Source organism: Pelophylax lessonae (genome assembly GCF_965119305.1).
Source record: "Pelophylax lessonae genome assembly, chromosome: 4".
Lineage (NCBI taxonomy): Eukaryota > Metazoa > Chordata > Amphibia > Anura > Ranidae > Pelophylax > Pelophylax lessonae.
In genome coordinates this window covers 668,284,268-668,305,577 of record NC_138771.1, presented here as the reverse complement: position 1 = coordinate 668,305,577, position 21,310 = coordinate 668,284,268, and the positions used below count along the sequence as shown (strand labels likewise).

The 21,310-nt window shown below is 43.5% G+C and overlaps 1 protein-coding gene across 1 annotated transcript in view; it reads right to left on the bottom strand.

The window, feature by feature from the left end:
• The window catches only part of LOC309554234 (phospholipid scramblase 1-like), a 241,264-nt gene that overhangs the window by 25,418 nt on the left and 194,536 nt on the right, over window positions 1-21,310 (bottom strand). The window contains exon 3 of the mRNA XM_082255871.1: window positions 20,034-20,061. Coding sequence (XP_082111997.1) covers window positions 20,034-20,061 — 28 coding nt within the window. The remainder of the gene's footprint in view (window positions 1-20,033; window positions 20,062-21,310) is intronic.

Below are 21,310 nucleotides of genomic sequence, written 5' to 3'. Positions count from 1 at the left end.
TATGGGTCAACATTAAGAGGTCAGGTGTCTCAGTCCCCTCCTCTCCACTCTCTGCACCTTCGTTGTTTCCACTCCCGGCAAACGAAAAGGTTCAGGTCTCTTTAAGGTACATTTTGTCATTAGTTTTAGAATTATGACATTTACTTGGGCACTCAATATAGGACTATTGATATATGCCCACTGTAATTATATTTGTCCTATTTTTCATGCTTTTTCCTTTTGAAATTCAGAAATGTTCACTCTCGACAAATATCTACCAAAACTCCTGAAGAAGCTATTATGAAGATGGCGAAACATGTAGAGTTGATATTTTCGAGTGCATTTTTGTGCTTTTAACATTTTAATCAATGTTGTGTCTTGTCCTAAACCTATATGTTTAATAAAATGTGTATTTTTTGAGAATTCAGATTTTTCTCCATCATTTGCACCTTTAAAGTTCCACCTAGCCCCCTCTATTGTAGTTTTCACTTGTTTCAGGGATGTGGTGCTTTTTATTGTCATAAACCTCTAGCAATATTTCCCAAAATTAAAAAAACTATAGTATAAAGGAACACAGTCCATGAAGTCCGTCAAATTATAATGCTGAAGTGCAGAAATAAATGCAGATAAATTCCAACACCGTTCAGACACAATCCTGATGTTCACCACGTGCATAGAATAAGGTGATCTCCTTACCAGATTTTTAGACCCCCTGTTACGGAAGGTCCACCAAGCATGAGGTATAAACCAAGCACCAGTGAAGGGTCCACTCCAAATCAGCAAGAAATCCACGGAACATTCATAGAGGACAGTATGTCTTTATGAACTTCATAAACCCCAAGAGATGGACACTGTGTTCCTCCTGGTAGAGCAGCAAGCACTGGAAGCCTGAGGAGCTGATCAATCCCGTGGGGAGGCTTGGTTCAGGCAGGAGAGCATCGGGATGTCTCCTAGGCAAACTTATTTCCAAGGAAATAAGAGGATCGCGCTGGCTTCAGCTGCCCACACCTGAGATGGCAGCGCTGGAGAAGAAATTTTCAAGGTAAGTATTTCTTCTAAAAGGTAAGTACGACCCGGGACAGATCAGAGGCTATCCATTGCGGAATGTACTAACTTTGTCTATCCCGGGGGTATTTTTATTGAAAAAAAAAATTAGTGGCCGGAACTCCGCTTTAATACACATTTGCAAACGCATGTATAAGCTGCAAGGCCAACAACAATGCACCCTGTGTATCTTGCAGTTCTAACACTTACTAACACTACTCAACCTGAGTGAGTGAGTGTCTACACAAAGGAAGTACATGAATGCTAATGGATGGATGGGAAACAGATGGGATTGGAGATCGCCCAATCCTCCCCCAACCTGCTCCAATCCATGACTGGTAATGAAAAACTAATGGCTATATAATAGTCATAGGGTGCGAACTAAATGTGATCAGCTGGGAAACGCACACCCCCATCCCTTGCTTTTCAATTTGATTATATACAGGGATGGAGACGCTGCCCATTTTTTGTAATTTATGGATATATAGGTATGGATATATAGTTATGGATATATAGGTATGTATAGGTATGGGTATATAGGCTCTCACAGGCTAAAAAAAAAGGGTGGGCTCGGGGCGCAGAGCAGTGCGCCCCGAGTCCACCCAGTTGTATGACAATAGCGATTGAAAATTCGCTATTGTCACACGGAACCTACTCCTGGCCAATCAGGAAGCGGGTTTTGAGACCCGTTTCCTGATTGGCCGAAAGGAGAAGCCATGCCATTGGGCATGGAGGAGGAGGGAGGAGACGCAGAAGACGGGGAAGAAGCCAAAGCCACCACCGCCACCTGCTGCTATATCCAGGCAGGGTGAGTCAGGGTCCCGTCTCTGTCTGTCTGTCTCTCTGTCTCCTTGGGGGGGTACTGTGTGCGGTGTGCGGCCTTGTGGGGGGTATGGTGCGGTCGGTCTGACACCCCCCCCCCAGCCCATGGAGCACCAGTCGCCACTGATGGTTACATTCCATAAAATTCCATATTTGATTTTTTTAAGGGTGTAGATTTATCATTTGCCCACTAGGGGTCATTGTTGTTGTTTTTGTAATAGACAGTGAGGAAAATTATACAAAATTGGAGTATACAGGTGATTTTATGGCCCAGTATTTTAGTGTAGTATTATGAGAGGATTAAAATGTTTAGGAGAAAAGTGGGGGCCGATAATATACTAATATATGTAATCACTTCACTTCTGGCTAGCACGGAGTAAAAGAGGAGGAGCGTCCCACAATTTAAGTCTGTTACATATGCTCTCTTAGCCAGCTATTGATAATGCCCAGTGGGAGGGCGAAACGCCCGCGTCTAGCAAGGGAGAGAGTGTAGGACATCATTTCCAGTGACGTCATTTCCTGTGATACTATTTAAGATGACATAAATCTTTCCCCTAGTTTGTAGACATGATAACTTTTGCGCAAACCAATCAAAATACGCTTATTGGGATTTTTTTAAGCAAAAATATGTAGCAGAAAACAAATTGGTCTAAAATGATGAAAAAGTTACCCCTTGTCTCTCCCCCCCCAATCCCCACCAACCTTCAATCAATGTAATTTGGTTCCACCTCCTAACCACCTTCAAGGGCCGTCCCTTTTAGAAAACAGAACCAAGTATCATTTTGTTGTGGTAAGTAATTTTTATGGAGTATGATAGCGATAACAAGAAAAGCATTAAAATAGATCCCTGCAGCCAGCAACAATAGATGCCCCCTCATCAACCACAGACCCCCCAGCAGCAATAGACCCCCTCCCCACAACAATAGAGCCCTGACAACAATAGACTCCCCAGCCACAACAGATCCACCCAGCAACAATAGACCCCTAACAGCGACAACAGATCTCCAAGTAGCCAGTATCAATGGACCTCTTCCATAACAGTAGATCCCTCCCAGCAACAACTGACTACTCAGAAACATAAGAACCCCCCCTCCCCCAGGCAAAAATGGACTCCCCAGGGCAACAATAGACCTCCCTAGTAGCAATCTATCCCCTCCAGCAACAGTAGATCCCCTAGAAGCCAGCATCAATAGACTCTTCAACCCCATGCCGTTACATACATTCAGTGCTGGAGGTGCCGGTACTGCGTTCCCCCACTAGCCTATTTTTGACACATTTTGTCCACAAGTTAAAATCAGTATAGTATTTGCTGGAAAACTACTTACCCCCAAACATATATATATATATATATATATATATATATATATATATTTATTTTAGCAAAGACTCTGGAGAATAAAATGGCGGTCATTGCAGTATTTTTTTGTCACGCGGTATTTGCGCAGCGGTCTTTCAAACGCCATTTTTTTAGGGAAATTTACGGAAAATTATATTTCACTGCATTTTTAAAAATTAACAGTAAAGTTAGCCCATTTTTTTTAGATATTGTGAGAGATGATGTCATGCCGAGTAAATAAATACCCAGCATTTTACGGTTTAAAATTGCGCACACCCGCGGAAAGATGACAAACTATGGTCAATAGAGATCTCCATAGGCGACGCTTTAAAATGTTTTAACGGTTACCAGTTTAGAGTTAGAGTGTAGCTTTTTTTTTTAATTATTGCTCTCACTCTGGCGATCGAGGCGATACCTCACATATGTGGTTTGAACAGCGATTTAATTTGCGGGCGCGACTTCCGTATACGTTTTTTTCATGTGTGAGCTCACGGCGACGGGGGCGGCAAAAAAATGTTTTTTTCCTACTTATTTTGTTTTTTTAATTTTAGCACAGGTTTAAAAAAAAAAAAAAAATCTGATCACTTTATAATTGTCACAAGCATCCCTTGTGACAGTAATATGCACTGACAGGTATTCTTCATGGAGGGATCGGTGGTCTAAAAGACCCCAAATCTCTCCACTACACTTCAGTGTATTCAAAACGCCGAAAACTGCATTTTTGAATACACTCACATTTTAAATGGAAGGCTCCTCCGGGTTACGTCATCGGAGACCCGTTCGAACCCGCATCCGGCTTTGATTGGGACTCCATCCAGCCGGCGGATGTGCCGGCTGATTGCTCAGGTCTCCCGGTGGGACAGGAGACCCTGGCAGAGCTCCCAAGCCGCATCGGCCATTACCACAGGAAAGCCGCTTTAAGACCAGAAGGATTCCCCCCCTTAACCACTTTAAGACCGGAAAGAATTTCCCCCCTTAACCACTTTAAGACAGGAAGGATTTCCCCCCTTAACCACTTTAAGACCAGAAGGATTTCCCCCCTTAACTACTTTAAGACCAGAAGGATTTTCCCCCTTAACCACTTTAAGACCAAAAGGATTTCCCCCCTTAACCACTTTAAGGCTGGAAGGATTTCCCCCCCTTAACCACTATAAGACTGGAAGGATTTCCACTCTTAACCACTTTAAGACCGGAAGGATTTCCCCCCTTAACCACTTTAGGACCGGAAGGATTTCCCCGCTTAACCACTTTAAGATCGGAAGGATTGCCCCCCTTAACCACTTTAAGACCGGAAGGATTTCCCCCATTAGCCACTTTAAGACCGGAAGGATTTCCCCCTTAACCACTTTAAGACCGGAAGGATTTCCCCCCCCCTTAACCACTTTAAGACCGGAAGGGTTTGCCCCCCTTAACTACTTTAAGACCGGAAGGATTTCCCCCCTTAACCACTTTAAGACCGGAAGGATTTCCCCCCTTAACCACTCTAAGACCGGAAGTATTTCCCACCTTAATCACTTTAAAAATCGAAAGGATTTCCCCCCTTAACCACTTTAAGACCGGAAGGATTTCCCCCTTAACCACTCTAAGACCGGAAGGATTTCCCCCCTTAACCACTTTAAGACCAGAAGCATTTCCCCCCTTAACCACTTTAAGACCGGAAGGATTTCCCCCCCCTTAACCACTTTAAAACCGGAAGGATTTCCGCCCCTTAACCACTTTAAGACCGGAAGGATTTCCCCCCCCTTAACCACTTTAAGACCAGAAGGATTTTCCCCCCCTTAAACACTTTAAGACCGAAAGGATTTCCCCCCTTAACCACTTTAAGACCGGAAGGATTTCCCCCTTAAACACTTTACGACTGGAAGGATCCCCCCCCCTTAACCACTTTAAGACCGGAAGGATTTCCCCCCTTAACCACTTTAAGACCGGTAGGATTTCTCCCCTTAACCACTTTAGGACCGGAAGTATTTCCCCCTTAACCACTTTAAGACCGGAAGGATTTCCCCCCTTAACCACTCTAAGACCGGAAGGATTTCCCCCCTTAACCACATTAAGACCGGAAGGATTTCCCCCCTTAACCACTCTAAGACCAGAAGGATTTCCCCCCTTAACCACTTTAAGACCGGAAGGATTTCCCCCCTTAACTACTTTAAGACCGGACGGATTTCCCCCCCTTAACCACTTTAAGCCCGGAAGGATTTCCCCCCCCCTTAACCACTTTAAGACCGGAAGGATTCCCCCCCCCCCTTAACCACTTTAAGACCGGAAGGATTTTCCCCCTTAACCACTTTAAGACCTGAAGGATTTCCCCCCCTTAACCACTTTAAGACCAAAAGGATTTCCCCCCCCTTAACCACTTTAAGACCGGAAGGATTTCCCCCCTCAACCACTTTAAGACAGGAAGGATTTCCCCTCTTAACCACTTTAAGACCGGAAGGATTCCCCCCCCCTTAATCACTTTAAGACCGGAAGGATTCCCCCCCCCCCTTAACCACTTTGAGACCAAAAGGATTTCCCCCCCTTAACCACTTTAAGACTGGAAGGATTCCCCCCCCCCCTTAACCACTTTCAGACCGGAACGATTTCCCCCCTTAACCACTTTAAGACCGGAAGGATTCCCCCCCCCTTAACCACTTTAAGACCGAAAGGATTTCCCCCTTAACCACTTTACGACTGGAAGGATTCCCCCCCCCTTAACCACTTTAAGACCGGTAGAATTTCTCCCCTTAACCACTTTAAGACCGGAAGGATTTCCCCCTTAAACACTTTACGACTGGAAGGATCCCCCCCCCTTAACCACTTTAAGACCGGAAGGATTTCCCCCCTTAACCACTTTAAGACCGGTAGGATTTCTCCCCTTAACCACTTTAGGACCGGAAGTATTTCCCCCTTAACCACTTTAAGACCGGAAGGATTTCCCCCCTTAACCACTCTAAGACCGGAAGGATTTCCCCCTTAACCACTTTAAGACCGGAAGGATTTCCCCCCTTAACCACTTTAACACCGGAAGGATTTCCCCCTTAACCACTTTAAGACCGGAAGGATTTCCCCCCTTAACCATTTTAAGACCGGAAGGATTCCCCCCCTAACCACTTTAAGACCGAAAGGATTTCCCCCCTTAACCACTTTAAGAACAAAAGGATTTCCCCCTTAACCACTTTAAGACCGGAAGGATTTCCCCCCTTAACCACTTTAAGACAGGAAGGATTTCCCCCCTTAACCACTTTAAGACAGGAAGGATTTCCCCTCTTAACCAATTTAAGACCGGAAGGATTCCCCCCCCCCTTAATCACTTTAAGACAGGAAGGATTCCCCCCCTTAACCACTTTAAGACCGGAAGGATTTCCCCCCTTAACCACTTTAAGACCGGAAGGATTCCCCCCCTTAACCACTTTAAGACCGAAAGGATTTCCCCCCTTAACCACTTTAAGACCAGAAGGATTCCCCCCCCTTAACCACTTTAAAACCAAAAGGATTTCCCCCCCTTAAACACTTTAAGACCGGAAGGATTTCCCCCCCTTAACCACTTTACGACTGGAAGGATTCCCCCCCCTTAACCACTTTATGACCAGAAGGATTTCCCCCCTTAACCACTTTAAGACCGGAAGGATTCCCCCCCCCTTAACCACTTTAAGACCGGAAGGATTCCCCCGCCCCCTTAACCACTTTAAGACCGGAAGGATTTCCCCCCTTAACCACTTTAAGACCGGAAGGATTTCCTCCCCTTTAACCACTTTAAGACCGAAAGGATTTCCCCCCCTTAACCACTTTAAGACCGCAAGGATGTCCCCCTTAACCACTTTAAGACCGGAAGGATTTCCCCCCTTATTTACTTTAAGACAGGAAGGATTTCCCCCCCTTAACCACTTTAAGACCGGAAGGATTCCCCCCCTTAACCACTTTAAGACAGGAAGGATTTCCCCTCCCCCCCTTAACCACTTTAAGACCGGACGGATTTCCCCCTTTAACCACTTTAAGACCGGAAGGATTCCCCCCCTTAACCACTTTAAGACCGAAAGTATTTCCCCCCCTTAACCACTTTAAGACCGGAAGGATTCCCCCCCCTTAACTACTTTAAGACCGGAAGGATTTCCCCCCTTAACCACTTTAAGACAGGAAGGATTTCCCCTCTTAACCACTTTAAGACCGGAAGGATTCCCCCCTTAACCACTTTAAGACCGGAAGGATTTCCCCCTTAACCATTTTAAGACCGGAAGGATTCCCCCCCCCCCCCGCTTAACCACTTTAAAACCGGAAGGATTTCCCCCCTTAACCACTTGAAGACCGGAAGGATTCCCCCCCCCCCTTAACTACTTTAAGACCGGAAGGATTTCCCCCCTTAACCACTTTAAGACAGGAAGGATTTCCCCTCTTAACCACTTTAAGACCGGAAGGATTCCCCCCCTTAACCACTTTAAGACTGGAAGGATTTCCCCCCTTAACCATTTTAAGACCGGAAGGATTCCCCCCCCCCCGCTTATCCACTTTAAGACCGGAAGGATTTCCCCCCTTAACCACTTGAAGACCGGAAGGATTCCCCCCCCTTAACCACTTTAAGACCGCAAGGATTCCCCCCCCCCTTAACCACTTTAAGACCGGAAGGATTCCCCCCCTTAACCACTTTAAGACCGAAAGGATTCCCCCCCCTAACCACTTTAAGACCGGTAGGATTTCCCCCCCTTAACCACTTTAAGACCGGAAGTATTTCCCCCTTAACCACTTTAAGACCGGAAGGATTCCCCCCCTTAACCACTTTAAGACCGAAAGGATTCCCCCCCCTAACCACTTTAAGACCGGAAGGATTTCCCCCCCTTAACCACTTTAAGACCGGTAGGATTTCTCCCCTTAACCACTTTAAGACCGGAAAGATTTCCCCCCCTTAACCACTTTAAGACCGGAAGGATTTCCCCCCTTAACCACTCTAAGACCGGAAGGATTTCCCCCTTAACCACTTTAAGACCGGAAGGATTTCCCCCCTTAACCACTTTAACACCGGAAGGATTTCCCCCCCTTAACCACTTTAAGACCGGAAGGATTTCCCCCCCTTAACCACTTTAAGACCGGAAGGATTCCCCCCCCCCTTAGCCACTTTAAGACCGGAATGATTTCCCCCCCCCCCCTTAACCACTTTAAGACCGGAAGGATTTCCCCCCTTTACCACTTTAAGACAGGAAGGATTTCCCCCCTTAACCACTTTAGGACAGGAAGGATTCCCCCCTTAACAACTTTAAGACCGGAAGAATTTCCCCCCCTTAACCACTTTAAGACCGGAAGGATTTCCCTGCTCAACCACTTTAAGACCGGACGGATTTCCCCCCTTAACCACTTTAAGACCGGAAGGATTTCCCCCCTTAACCACTTTAAGACCGGAAGGATTTCCCCCCCCTTAACCACTTTAAGACCGGAAGGATTTCCCCTCTTAACCACTTTAAGAAGGGAAGGATTTCCCCCCCTTAACCACTTTTAGACCGGAAGGATTCCCCCCCCCCCTTAACCACTTTAAGATGAAAGGATTTCCCCCCTTAATCACTTTAAGACCGGAAGGATTTCCCCCCCCCCTTAACCACTTTAAGACCGGAAGGATTTCCCCACTTAACCACTTTATGACAGGAAGGATTTCCCCTCTTAACCACTTTAAGACCGGAAGGATTTCCCCCCCCTTAACCACTTTAAGACCAGAAGGATCTCCCCCCCTTAACCACTTTAAGACCGGAAGGATTTTCCCCTTAACCACTTTAAGACCGGAAGGATTCCCCCCCCCCCTTAACCACTTTAAGACCGGAAGGATTTCCCCCCCCCCCTTAACCACTTTAAGACCGGAAGGATTTCCCCCCCCCCTTTACCACTTTAAGACCGGAAGGATTTCCCCCCTTAACCACTTTAAGACCGGAAGGATTTCCCCCCCCCCTTTACCACTTTAAGACCGGAAGGATTTCCCCCCCTTAACCACTTTAAGACCGGAAGGATTTCCCCCCTTAATGACCAGGCCCTATTTTGCGATTTGGCACTGTGTTAATTTAACAGACAATTGCGTGGTCGCACGATGCTGCACCCAAATAAAATTGACGTCCTTTTTCCCCCCCACAAATAGAACGTTCTTTTGGTGATATTTGATCACCTGTGCGATTTTTATTTTTTGCTCTAGAAACAAAAAAAGAGCGACAATTCTGAAAAAAAAAAAAACAACAATATTTTTCACATTCTGCTATATAACTTTCCCCAAAAAAAAAAAAAAATTAAAAATAATTTTTTTTTTTAACATTTTAGGCCAATTTATTTTCTGCTACATATTTTTGGTTAAAAAAAAAAAAAAAATGCAATAAGCGTATTTTGATTGGTTTGTGAAAAAAGTTATTGCGCCTACAAACTACGGGAAAGATTTGTCATTTTTATTGTTTTTTTTTACGAGTAATGGTGGCAATCTGCAATTTTTTCCAGGACTGTGACATTGCGGCGGACAGATCGGACCCCTAACTCACATTATTTTACATTTTTGGGGGGACCAGTGACATTACTACAGTAATCAGTGCTAAAAATATGCACTGTCACTGTACTAATGACACTGGCAGGGAAGGGGTTAACATTATGGGTGATCAAGGGTTTAAATGTGAGCCTAGGGGAGTGATTCTAACTGTATGGGGGTGTGGCTTGTGAAATGACCATAGAGACAAGTGATCCTATATTGAAGGATCAAAGGGGCTCTGTGATCATTTCAGGGAGAAGAACGGTCAGCTGTGTTTACAACATCCGACTGTCCTTCTCTCTTAGCGGGGAGCGATCGTGATCCTCCCTGTGCAACATTGTTTCCAGTATATGTTGCACAGGGAGGAGGAAGCTATACAATGGACTGATACATATTGGACATTTTATGGCACTTTATGAGAATATTTGTGCACTATGTGATTTATTTGCACAATTTATAGGCACTTTATTTTGCTTATTTGCACAGTGATATTTGATGTTTGGCACGTATTAGCGCTGTACCTTTCATATACCTTAACTTTGTTGTTTTTTTTTTTTAATTCATAAAGCTGTTCCCCCCCCCCCCAAAAAAAAAAAAACACATTTGAGAAATGTCTGCGCAAATACCGCATCACATAAAAAGTTGCAATGTAAAAAAAAATAAAAATAAAAAATAAATAAATAAATAAATAAATAAAAAAGTTGCAATGTAAAAAAAAAAAAAAAAAGTTGCAATGACCACCATTTTATTCCCTAGGTTCTCTGCTAAAAAAAACAAAAACAAAAAAAAAAATGTTTGGGGGTTCTGAGTAATTTTCTATCAAAAAAAATTATGTTTTTTACATGTAGGAGCAAAGTGCCAGAAATCGCCCGGTATGGAGGTGGTTAAGGATTGGCCGGGCGTGGCCGGGAGATTTGAATAGGATTTTGTATAAACAAAGAAAATAAAAGAGAGTAAAGAACGCACCTTATTCTAATCCCATGACCGAACCAAAGAGGACAAATTGTGGGTGCAGTTTGAATAAATACACAGACGGGAGGAATGTAAAAGGAATAAAATTACAACAAAAAGCTGAACTCCTGGAACACCAACCACTCGTCCTCTGGGAGATTCCTTTTTTTTTTTGTTTTACCAAAAATATGTAGCAGAAAATAAATTGGCCTAATATGTTAAAAAAATATATATTTTTATTTTTTTTTTTTTTTCCGGAAAGTTATATAGCAGAATGTGAAAAATATTTTTTTTTTTTTTTTTTCAGAATTGTCGCTCTTTTTTTGTTTATAGCGCAAAAAATTCCTTAATCACCAGGCCATTTTTTATGCTTCGGCATTTCTTTAACTCGCATGGTCGTGTGGCACTGTATCCCAAAAAAAGAAAAACTGATGTCCTTTTCCCCCACAAATGGAGCTTTCTTTTGGTGGTATTTGATCACCTCTGCATTTTTTATTTTTTGTGCTATAAGGCCCCTTTCACACAGGCGGACCGTTCAGATCTGCCTGTCCGTTTTTTTGGCGGATCTGAACGGCCCCCCCATGCATTCCTATGGGGCATCGGATGTCAGCGGAGACATGTCCGCTGACATCCGACCCGATCCGATCCGTCAAATCTGGACGGATGGAAACCCTATTTTCCATCCATCCAGCGGATCGGATCGGATGGGATCGGGTGAGAACGGACTGACGGTCCGTTGACATCCGATTTCCCCCATAGAGATGCATGGGGAACTGTCAGCTGTGTCTCCGCACACAGCGCGGAGACACAACTGTCCTCCTGCTGCTCATCGGGGGATCGGCGGCTCGATCCCCCGCTGAGAAAAACGGACTCCGTCCAGCGGACGGAGTGTGTGAAAGAGCCCTAAACAAAAGAAGACAATTCTGAAAAAAAAAAAAAACAATATTTTTATACTTTCTGCTATATAAAACATTCCCAATAAAAAAAAATCTAATTTTTTTTTAATCAGTTTAGGCCAATTTGTATTCTGCCACATATTTTGGGTTGAAAAAAAAAATCACAAAAAAAGAGCGTCAATTCTTTAAAAAATAATAATAATATTCCCAATAAAAAAAAAAATAAAAATAAAAATCATTTTTTTTTAATCAGTTTAGGCCAATTTGTATTCTGCCACATATTTTGGGTTGAAAAAAAAAAAATCACAAAAAAAGAGCGTCAATTCTTAAAAAAAAAATAATAATATTTTTTTTATTTTCTGCTATATAACATTCCCAATTAAAAATGTCCATCATTTTAGGGCAATTTGTATTCTGCCACATATTTTTGGTAAAAAAAAAAAAAAATTGCATTAAGCGTATATTGATTGGTTTGCGCAAAAGTTATCGCGTCTACAAACTAGGGGATATTTTTATTTATTTGTTTACTAGTAATGACGGCGATCAGAAACTTATAGCTGAACTGCAACACAATTTACCTCCGGAAGACTTACCCCCCTTTATGACCAGGCCATTTTATGTGATTCGGCACTGCATTACTTTAATTTACAATTGCGCGGTCGTGCGACGCTGTACCCAAATAAAATTGATTTAATTTTCCCCACAAATAGAGCTTTCTTTTGGTGATATTTGATCACCTCTGCTTTTGGTGTTTTTTTGGGGGTTTTTTTTTGCACTGTAAACAAAAAAAGACCAATAATTTTGAAAAAAAAAAAGTATATATATATTTTTTTTTTTTAACTTTCTAAAACACATCCAATAAAAAAAATTGTAAAAAAAAAAATCAAATTCTTTTTCTCAGTTTAGGCCAATAATTATTCTGCTACAAATTGTTGGTAAAAAAAAATCCCAATAAATGTATATTGATTGGTTTGCGCTAAAGTTATCGCATCTACAAACTATGGGATATTTTTATTTATTTTTTACTAGTAATAACGGCGAACGGTGACTTATAGCGGAACTGCGATATTGCGGAGGACACTTGCACGATTTACTCCCAGAAGATTTACCCCACTTTATGACCGGGTCATCTTTTGTGATTCGGCACTGCATTACTTTAATTGACAATTGAGCGGTCGTGCGACGCTGTACCCAAATAAAATTGATGTCCTTTTTTCCCACAAATAGAGCTTTCTTTTGGTGATATTTGATCACCATTGTGATTGTTTTTGTTTTTTTTTTTATTTTTTGCACTGTAAACAAAAAAAGACCAACAATTTTGAAAAAAAAAAGTATATATATATATAGATATATATATAGATATATATATCTATATATATAGATATATATATCTATATATATATATAGATATATATATATCTATATATATATATTTTTTTTTTAACTTTCTAAAACACATCCAATAAAAAAAATTATAAAAAAAAAAAAATCAAATTCTTTTTCTCAATTTGTTTTTGTTTTTTTTTGTTTTTTGCACTGTAAACGAAAAAAAGACCAACAATTTTGAAAAAAACAAAAAAGTATATCCTGTATATATATATATATATATATATATATATATATATATATATATATATATATATAATATTATATATATGTATTTATTTATTTATTTTTTTTACTTTCTAAAACACATTCAATAAAAAAAATTAAAAAAAAAAATCAAATTCTTTTATCAATTTAGGCCAATATGTATTCTGCTACATATTTTTGGTAAAAAAAAATCCCAATAAGTGTATATTGAAACTATAGGATATTTTTTACTAGTAATGGTGGCGATTAGTGATATATATATTTATACTATATATATATATATATATATATATATATATATATATATATATATATATTTTTTTTTTTTTTTAACTTTCTAAAACACATCCAATAAAAAAATTGTAAAAAAAAAAAAAAATCAAATTCTTTCATCGATTTAGGCCAATAATTATTCTGCTACATATTTTTGGTAAAAAAAAAATCCCAATAAGTGTATATTGATTGCTTTGCGCTAAAGTTATCGCGTCTACAAACTATGGGATAATTTTATTTATTTTTTACTAGTAATAATGGTGAACGGCGACTAATAGCGGAACTGCAATATTGCGGAGGACACTCGCACGATTACAAATCGGCATTTCAGTGCGAATCGAGGACAATGTGAGAGACATTTGTGCGCAGGGACAGGACAAGGGGTGGGCAGGAGGGGGCGGCTGCCCTGGGCGCAATGGTTTATTGCAGGGATGGGTGTGCCCTGACCCTAACTCTAAGGCTCCTTTCACACAGGCTTCCCGATCTGGTCCCAGTCAGTTTTTAAGGCGCAACGGATCGGATGCTCCATGTACCCCTATGGAGCAGCGGATGTCCGCTGACACCCGCTGCTATCTGATTCGATCCTGTCCATGAAATCCAGATGGATGGAAACCCTATTAGCCATCCATCTGGACGATTGGATCGGATGAGAACGAATAGGCGGTCCCTTCTCATCCGATCTCCCCATAGATGACAGAGGGGAATCTGACAGCTCGGTCTCTACACACAGAGCGGAGACGGACCTGTCATGCGCCTGCTTAGCGGGGGATCGGCAGATTAATCCCCCGCTGAGCAAAACAGAATCCATTGGGCGCACCGCCCATGTGAAAGGGGCCTAAGAGAAAGGGGGGTTGGGCATCTTTGCCCTGGGTGCTGGATGACCTTGTCCCGGCACTGTTTGTGCGGGTTCATGCACAGATGTCTATTGAAATTGCCCCCGAAGTCAGCAAAAGTAGTGCAGGAACTATTTTTGGGAATCAGTGTGGTCCCGCAAAGTCGCACCGATTCGGACGGTGACGTTGCTGGCAATAGGCAGTGATTTGACATGTCGATGTGAACGGGGGCTAATATAGTGACCAGTGCTAAAACTATGCACTGTCACTGTACTAATGACACTGGCTGGGAAGGGATTAACATCTAGGGCGATCAGAGGGTTAACTGTGTGCCTAGCCAGTGTTCATGTGTACTGTGGGGGAGGTGCTTTTACTAGGGGAAGGCATGAATTCTAGTCCCTGCTTTGTAGGAACATAGGATCCATGCCTTCCCTACTGACAGTACGGCGATCTGCCTCTGCCTGACGATGGGCAGGTGCCAGCAGACATTGAGCACACAGAAGAGAGGGAGTTGCTCTGTAGTCTTGTGCTAGGCTGGTAACGCTGCTCCTCCATAGATGCAGTACAGTGAGTGAGCTTTGTCACATAAGGACTGGCACCCTTAAAAAAAAAAAAAAGGCCCTCAGTCTCAGTTTTGAAGATTTAGTTGGGCTTCTGCTGTAAAGAGAAGAGCAGGGATTGTTTAGTTTGGTCTGTTCGGGGATTCACATGCAGGGAGTTTGATTACTTCCCACTGCCACTAGAGGAAGCTTCTAGAGCTTAGGGAAGCAGAATTCAATTCTCCAGTCTAAATATTTGCCCTCGGGAGGTGTGCCCAGATGGTTGCCGGGTTACTGGTAAATAGTCTGGAGCCCTGAGAGGATAGTATCCCCCCCCCCCCCATGGGGATGGATCGGTATGCTGAAAGAAGGTTAACTATGTATCCTTGGATCCCCCCCCTTTCTGGACCAGAAACAGGACTACATTTGCTGGAGGCTGTACCTCTGGACTGAGTGCTGCCAGGAACTTGTGAGTAGATCTCTTTATCTGCGCTAAGGCTGATTCATGGTCCCCAGGAGTAAACCATATTCTACTCAAAGCTCAAAGTTCCCCTTCATGGTTATTCTGATTTTATGGTCCTCAGCAGTGAACCATATTCTATTCAAAGTCCCCCCCTTCATGCTTATTCTGCTTCATGGTCCTCAGCGGTGAACACACACATCATAGGTTTACTGTACAAACTAAGGAAGATAGGTATGGACCATAAGGTGAGTACCTGGATAGAGAACTGGCTCCAGGGGAGAGTCCAGAGGGTGGTGATTAATGGGGAGTACTCGGATTGGGCGGGTGTGGAAAGTGGGGTCCCCCAGGGTTCTGTCCTGGGACCAATCCTGTTTAATTTATTCATAAATGATCTAGAGGAGGGGATATCTAGTACAATCTCAGTATTTGCAGATGATACTAAATTAGGCATGCCAATATCTTCTATGCAGGATGTGGAAACCTTACAAGCAGACCTGAACAAAATAACGGGGTGGGCAACTACATGGCAGATGAGATTTAATGTAGAAAAATGTAAAGTAACGCACTTGGGGGCCAGTAACCAGAAAGCAAGCTACTCACTAGGGGGGGAACCTCTGGGTGAGTCTAGGATGGAAAGGGACCTGGGGGTACTGGTAGACAACAGGCTTGGAAGTGGCATGCAATGCCAAGCCGCTGCAAGCAAAGCCAACAGAATACTGGGATGTATAAAAAAGGGGATTCACTCCAGAAATAAAGAGATTATTCTCCCGCTCTACAAGACTCTGGTCCGGCCACATCTGGAGTATGCTGTCCAGTTCTGGGCACCGGTCCGCAGGAAGGATGTGCTGGAACTGGAGAAAGTCCAGAGGAGGGCAACAAAAATAATTAGGGGAATGGAGGACATCGGCTATGAGGAAAGACTACAAGCACTGAACCTATTCTCTCTGGAGAAGAGACGATTGAGGGGGGATATGATATCAATGTACAAATACTGTACTGGCGACCCTAGCATAAGGAACAAACTATTCAGAGAAAGGGAATACAATAAGACACGTGGCCACTCACTAAAACTTGAGGAAAGGCGGTTTAACCTTAAAGTGCATAAGGGGTTCTTCACTGTAAGAGCGGTAAGGATGTGGAATTCTCTTCCACAAGCAGTCGTATCAGCGGGGAGCCTTGATAGTTTCAAAAAACTATTGGATGGACACCTTAAAGACCACAACATACAGGGGTATACAATGTACAACATACAGGGGTATACAATGTACGGTTAAAAGCAAACACACACACACATCATAGGTTGAACTGGATGGACTTGTGTCTTTTTTCAGCCTCACTAACTATGTAACTATGTAACTATGTAACTATGTAACTATGTAACTATGTAACCGTATGCTACTCAAGTCTGCCTTGATGCTTATTCTGCTTCATGGTCCCCAGGAGTAAACCGTATTCTACTCAAGTCTGCTTTCATGCTTATTCTGCTTTATGGTCCTCAGCTGTTAACCGTATTCTACGCAAAGTCTGCCTTCATGCTTTTTATGCTTCATGGTCCTTCATTTGTGAACTGTATTCTATGCAAAGTCCACCTTCATGCTTACTCTGTTTCTCGGTCCTCAGCCATGAACCATATTCTACTTTAGTATGCCTTCATGCTTATTCTTCTTCATGGTCCTCAGCTGTGAACTGTATTCTACGCAAAGTCCACCTTCATGCTTATTTTGCTTCATGGTCCTCAGCCATGAACCATATTCTACTCAAGTCTCCCTTAATGCTCATTCTGCTTCATAGTCCTGAATGTGAACCGTGTTCTACTCGAGTCCGCCTTAATGCTTATTCTGCTTCATGGTCCTCAGCGGTGAACCGTATGCTACTCAAGTCTGCCTTGATGCTTATTCTGCTTCACGGTCCCCAGGAGTAAACCGTATTCTACTCAAGTCTCCCTTAATGCTCATTCTGCTTCATAGTCCTGAATGTGAACCGTGTTCTACTCGAGTCCGCCTTAATGCTTATTCTGCTTCATGGTCCTCAGCCATGAACTGTATTCTACTCAAGTCTGCCTTCATGCTTAATCTGCTTCATAGTCCTGAACCGTGAACTGTATTCCACGCAAGTCCACCTTCACGCTTATTCTGCTTCATGGTCCCAAGCCATGAAGCTTATTTTACTCACGTCCGCCTTCATGCTTATTCTGCTTTATGGTCCCTAGCCATGAACCGTATTCTACTCAAGTCCACCTTCATGCTTATTCTCCTTCATGGTCCTCAGCTGTGAACTGTATTCTACTAAAGTCCTCCTTCATGCTTATTATGCTTCATGGTCCTCATATATGAACCACATTCTACTCAAATCCGCTAAATAGTGTATATACAACCTCAGTATCCAAACCTCATTATTCTGCAAGTCTCCTGGTAAGTCACTGTCCTGGTCAGATATGAGCTCCTATACATTCTCACTATCCCAGTCCTATTATTCTTCAAGTCTCCTGGTAGGTCTCAGTCCTGGTGGAATATATCTCACACAACCTCATATCCAGGCTCTATGTCCCCTAGATCCCCACCCTCTCTCCTTCTGTTTACTGTAATGCCCATATTCAGTGCCGGGACAAGGTCATCTAGCACCCAGGGCAAAGAAGCCAAACGCCCCCCAATGTATGAACAAAATTCTCTCCCTCCTCTGCAATTCAAGCACTAATCTTCACAAAAATCCCCTAAGCATAGTTCCCTTTGCAAGCCAAAATTTTCCCCCCGCATAATTCCCCCGGTTCAAGCACAAATCCCCCCTCCCAGCTCAAATCCTCTCCTTCCCCAACTCCCCCCTCCTAGCACAATTCCCCAACCCCTAACATTTCCCCTCTGAGCATAAATCCTCTCCCCCCTCCAAATCTACCTCTCTCAGCACAAATCCCCCCACCAGGGCCGGTGCTTCCACTAGGCAAACTAGGCAGCCGCCTAGGGCGCATTGCCACCTAGGGGCGTAACCAGGAGTTGGCAATCTCTCTCCATCATGAATGATTATTGTGAGCTGAGGGGAGAGGTGGCGGTAGGGGAGGAAGAAGGGACAGAGAAAGATGCCAGGTGTCTTGGGCAGTGGCGGAACTATCAGGCCCTGGCTTTCCACTACTGTTGGAGGGGCCCCAAGAGGCAGGAATAGAGCCAACCAGAGTGCTGCCTGCATGATGATCCTCTTCAGCTGGAGCTGAGCGGCCTTAACCCCAGGCAGGAAGTGACTCTCTGCACTGAGCTGGTCCCTGGGTGTTACATGGAACATCCCTGGTATGAAAGGGAATCGGGGTCACCAGGTGTGCCATGGGGAATCAGAGTCACCAGGTGTGACATGGAGGATAGGGGTCACCGGGAGTGCCATGAGGAATTGGGGTCCCTGGGTGTGCCATGGGGGATTGGGGTCCCCAAGTGTGACACGGAGGAACATTGGGGTCCCCAGGTGTGACATGGAGGAACATCAGGGTCTGACATAGAGGAACATTGGGGTCACTGAGTATGACAGCATGACATGGAGGAACACGGGGGTCCCTGGGTGTGACATGGAGGAACATCAGGGTCAGTGGGTATGACAGCATAACATTGAGGAATATTGGGGTCCAAGGGTGTGATATGGAAAAACATCAAAGTCACTGGGTGTGACACGGAGGGACATTAGGGTCCCCGGGTGTGACATGGAGGAACATGGGGGGTCACTGGGTATGAAAGCATAACATGGAGGAACAATACGATCAGGGTCACTGGGTATGACATAGAGGAGTATTTAACCCCTTCCCCCTTTTTTGGGGGGGCGCAAGTAGCTGGTCTTGCCTAGGGCGTAAAATAGTCTAGCACCGGCCCTGCCCCCCACCCCTTCTCCTACCACTAATGCTTCTCCCCTCCTAGCACAAATCTTTTCAATCATCCCTACTAACACTAGCTAACCCCCCCCCCCCCCCAGCTAAATCCCTCTTCCTAACAGAAAACATTCTAGCACAACCCCCCAAAATCTCTGCCGCACCCAGGGCAGCCCACCCCTTATCCTGGCCCTGCCCATAATTAATTCTTACCCTACCTTGCTCCAAAGCAGAGGGACCATTGTTTATTATGGCCAGTAACATCATCAGTCACTGGCCAAAAATTCTCCATGATCGAGCCACCTGGAGGACGGTTCTCTGGCTCTCTCTACAATAACTGATTGTGTACTTAGGGTGTGCTGCAGAAATACATTTCTGGAGACCGTTTGGGCCACACATGGCATGTATGGGTGGACTATGGGCAGACATGTTGGGTTGGTGGGTGTTACCCAGGGTCGTAACCTCCAAGCTTTCTATGGTTCCACTGTGACTGGATGCTGAGCTAAGAAGGAAGGCATGGAAGACAAGCGGTGGGTGGAACTGTGACTGGAAGGCAAAAGATGACTTAACTTTAATAAGTCCGTCTACTTATTGAGGAAGCTCTGACTGATTACAACATAGATAATAGGGCTAAACCTACAGGGAGGGGGGGGGGGGTAAGGACCAGTCACTCTGCTGCAGAAAAAGCAAGTACAGAACTCCAGTCCCCTGGTTGGGAAATGCACGGCTGAGAGTGTCTGAAGACAGACTTTCTATAAGGTGAAGAAGATAAGAAGAAGATTTTTATAAGCAGATCTTTACTACACATACTCTCCTAATATAAAAAAATATATATATTTTTGCTTGGAGAAAAGCTCTACAATGGTCCTCATGGAAAGAGGAGGAAGATGGTTTTCAGAAAAGTAGGAAGTTTGGGAAAATTTAATGGCCGTTCTACATTATTATCTTTGCTTTTTGTCCATTATAGTTGCTCATGGAAAAAATAAATTGGTGGGATTCTTACATTTCTCTTGCATGGAGATCTGGTTCATCTGAAAAGACAAGAGAAGAGTTACCATTCCATTCTTCTAGAGGACAACCAATGACAGGACACAGGAACAGAGCATGATGAAAAGAACAAAGTATTGAGAGAAAATAGAGATTACATTGGATGGAAAGATGATAACTGGGGAATGATAAATAGAAGATGTGTGAATATAACATACTGGAGAAAACAGATCAAGCCCTGGATGACGTGGAAGTGTCTCCTGGAAGATGGTGACAAGACTGGAGGATGAGGGAAGGTATTTTATACAAGAATGCTGTCATACACATCATGACATTCCACACAAAGAAAAGTTTATTCCAGTCAGACTAGCATCACCTAGGATTGGAGTCTGTAGTCCGGACTCTCGCTAGTTGGTTCCATCCCAGGTGGTCTCATCAGGGACAGCTAAGGAACATAGAGGGTCCGCTAAGTGACAAAGAGGGACAACTAAGGAACAGAGAGGGACAGCTAAGTGACAAAGGGGGACAACTGAAGAACAAAGAGGGACAACTGAGAAACAAAGAGAGACAACTAACAAAGAGGGACAACAGAAGAAAAAAGAGGTAATACTTGGGGGGGGGGGGATAGAAAAAAGTAGAAAACAAAGAGGAGCAAAGGGGGACAACTGAGTAACAGAGAGAAAAAAACTGGGTGGGGGGGGGGAAGTATAAAACAATGAGGGACAGCTGAGGAACAAAGAGAGACAACTGTGGAATGAAAAGACAGAAGTGAGGAACAGAAGGGGAAAACTGAAGAACAAAGAGGGACAACTAAGGAACAAAAAGGGACAACTAAGGAACAAAGGGGCAACTAACTAACAAAGAAGGACACCTGAAGAACAAAGAAGGACAACTAACTAACAAGGAGGGGCAACTGAAGAACAAAGAGGGACAACTAACTAACAAAGAGGGGCAACCGAAGAACAAAGAGGGACAACTAACTAACAAAGAGGGACAACTGAAGAACAAAGAGGGACAACTATGGAACAAAGAGGGACAACTGAGAAATAAAGAGAGACAACTATCTAACAAAGAGAGACAATGGAAGAACAAAGAGGGACAACTAAAGAACAAAGAAGCACAACTGAAGTACAAAGAGGGACAACTAAGGAACAAAAAGAGACAACTAAGGAACAAAGAAGGACAACTGAGGAACATAGAGGGATGACTAAGGAACAACAAAGGACAACTAACTAACAAAGTGTACAACTGAGGAAAAAAGAGGAACAACTGAGGAACAAAGAAGGACAACTA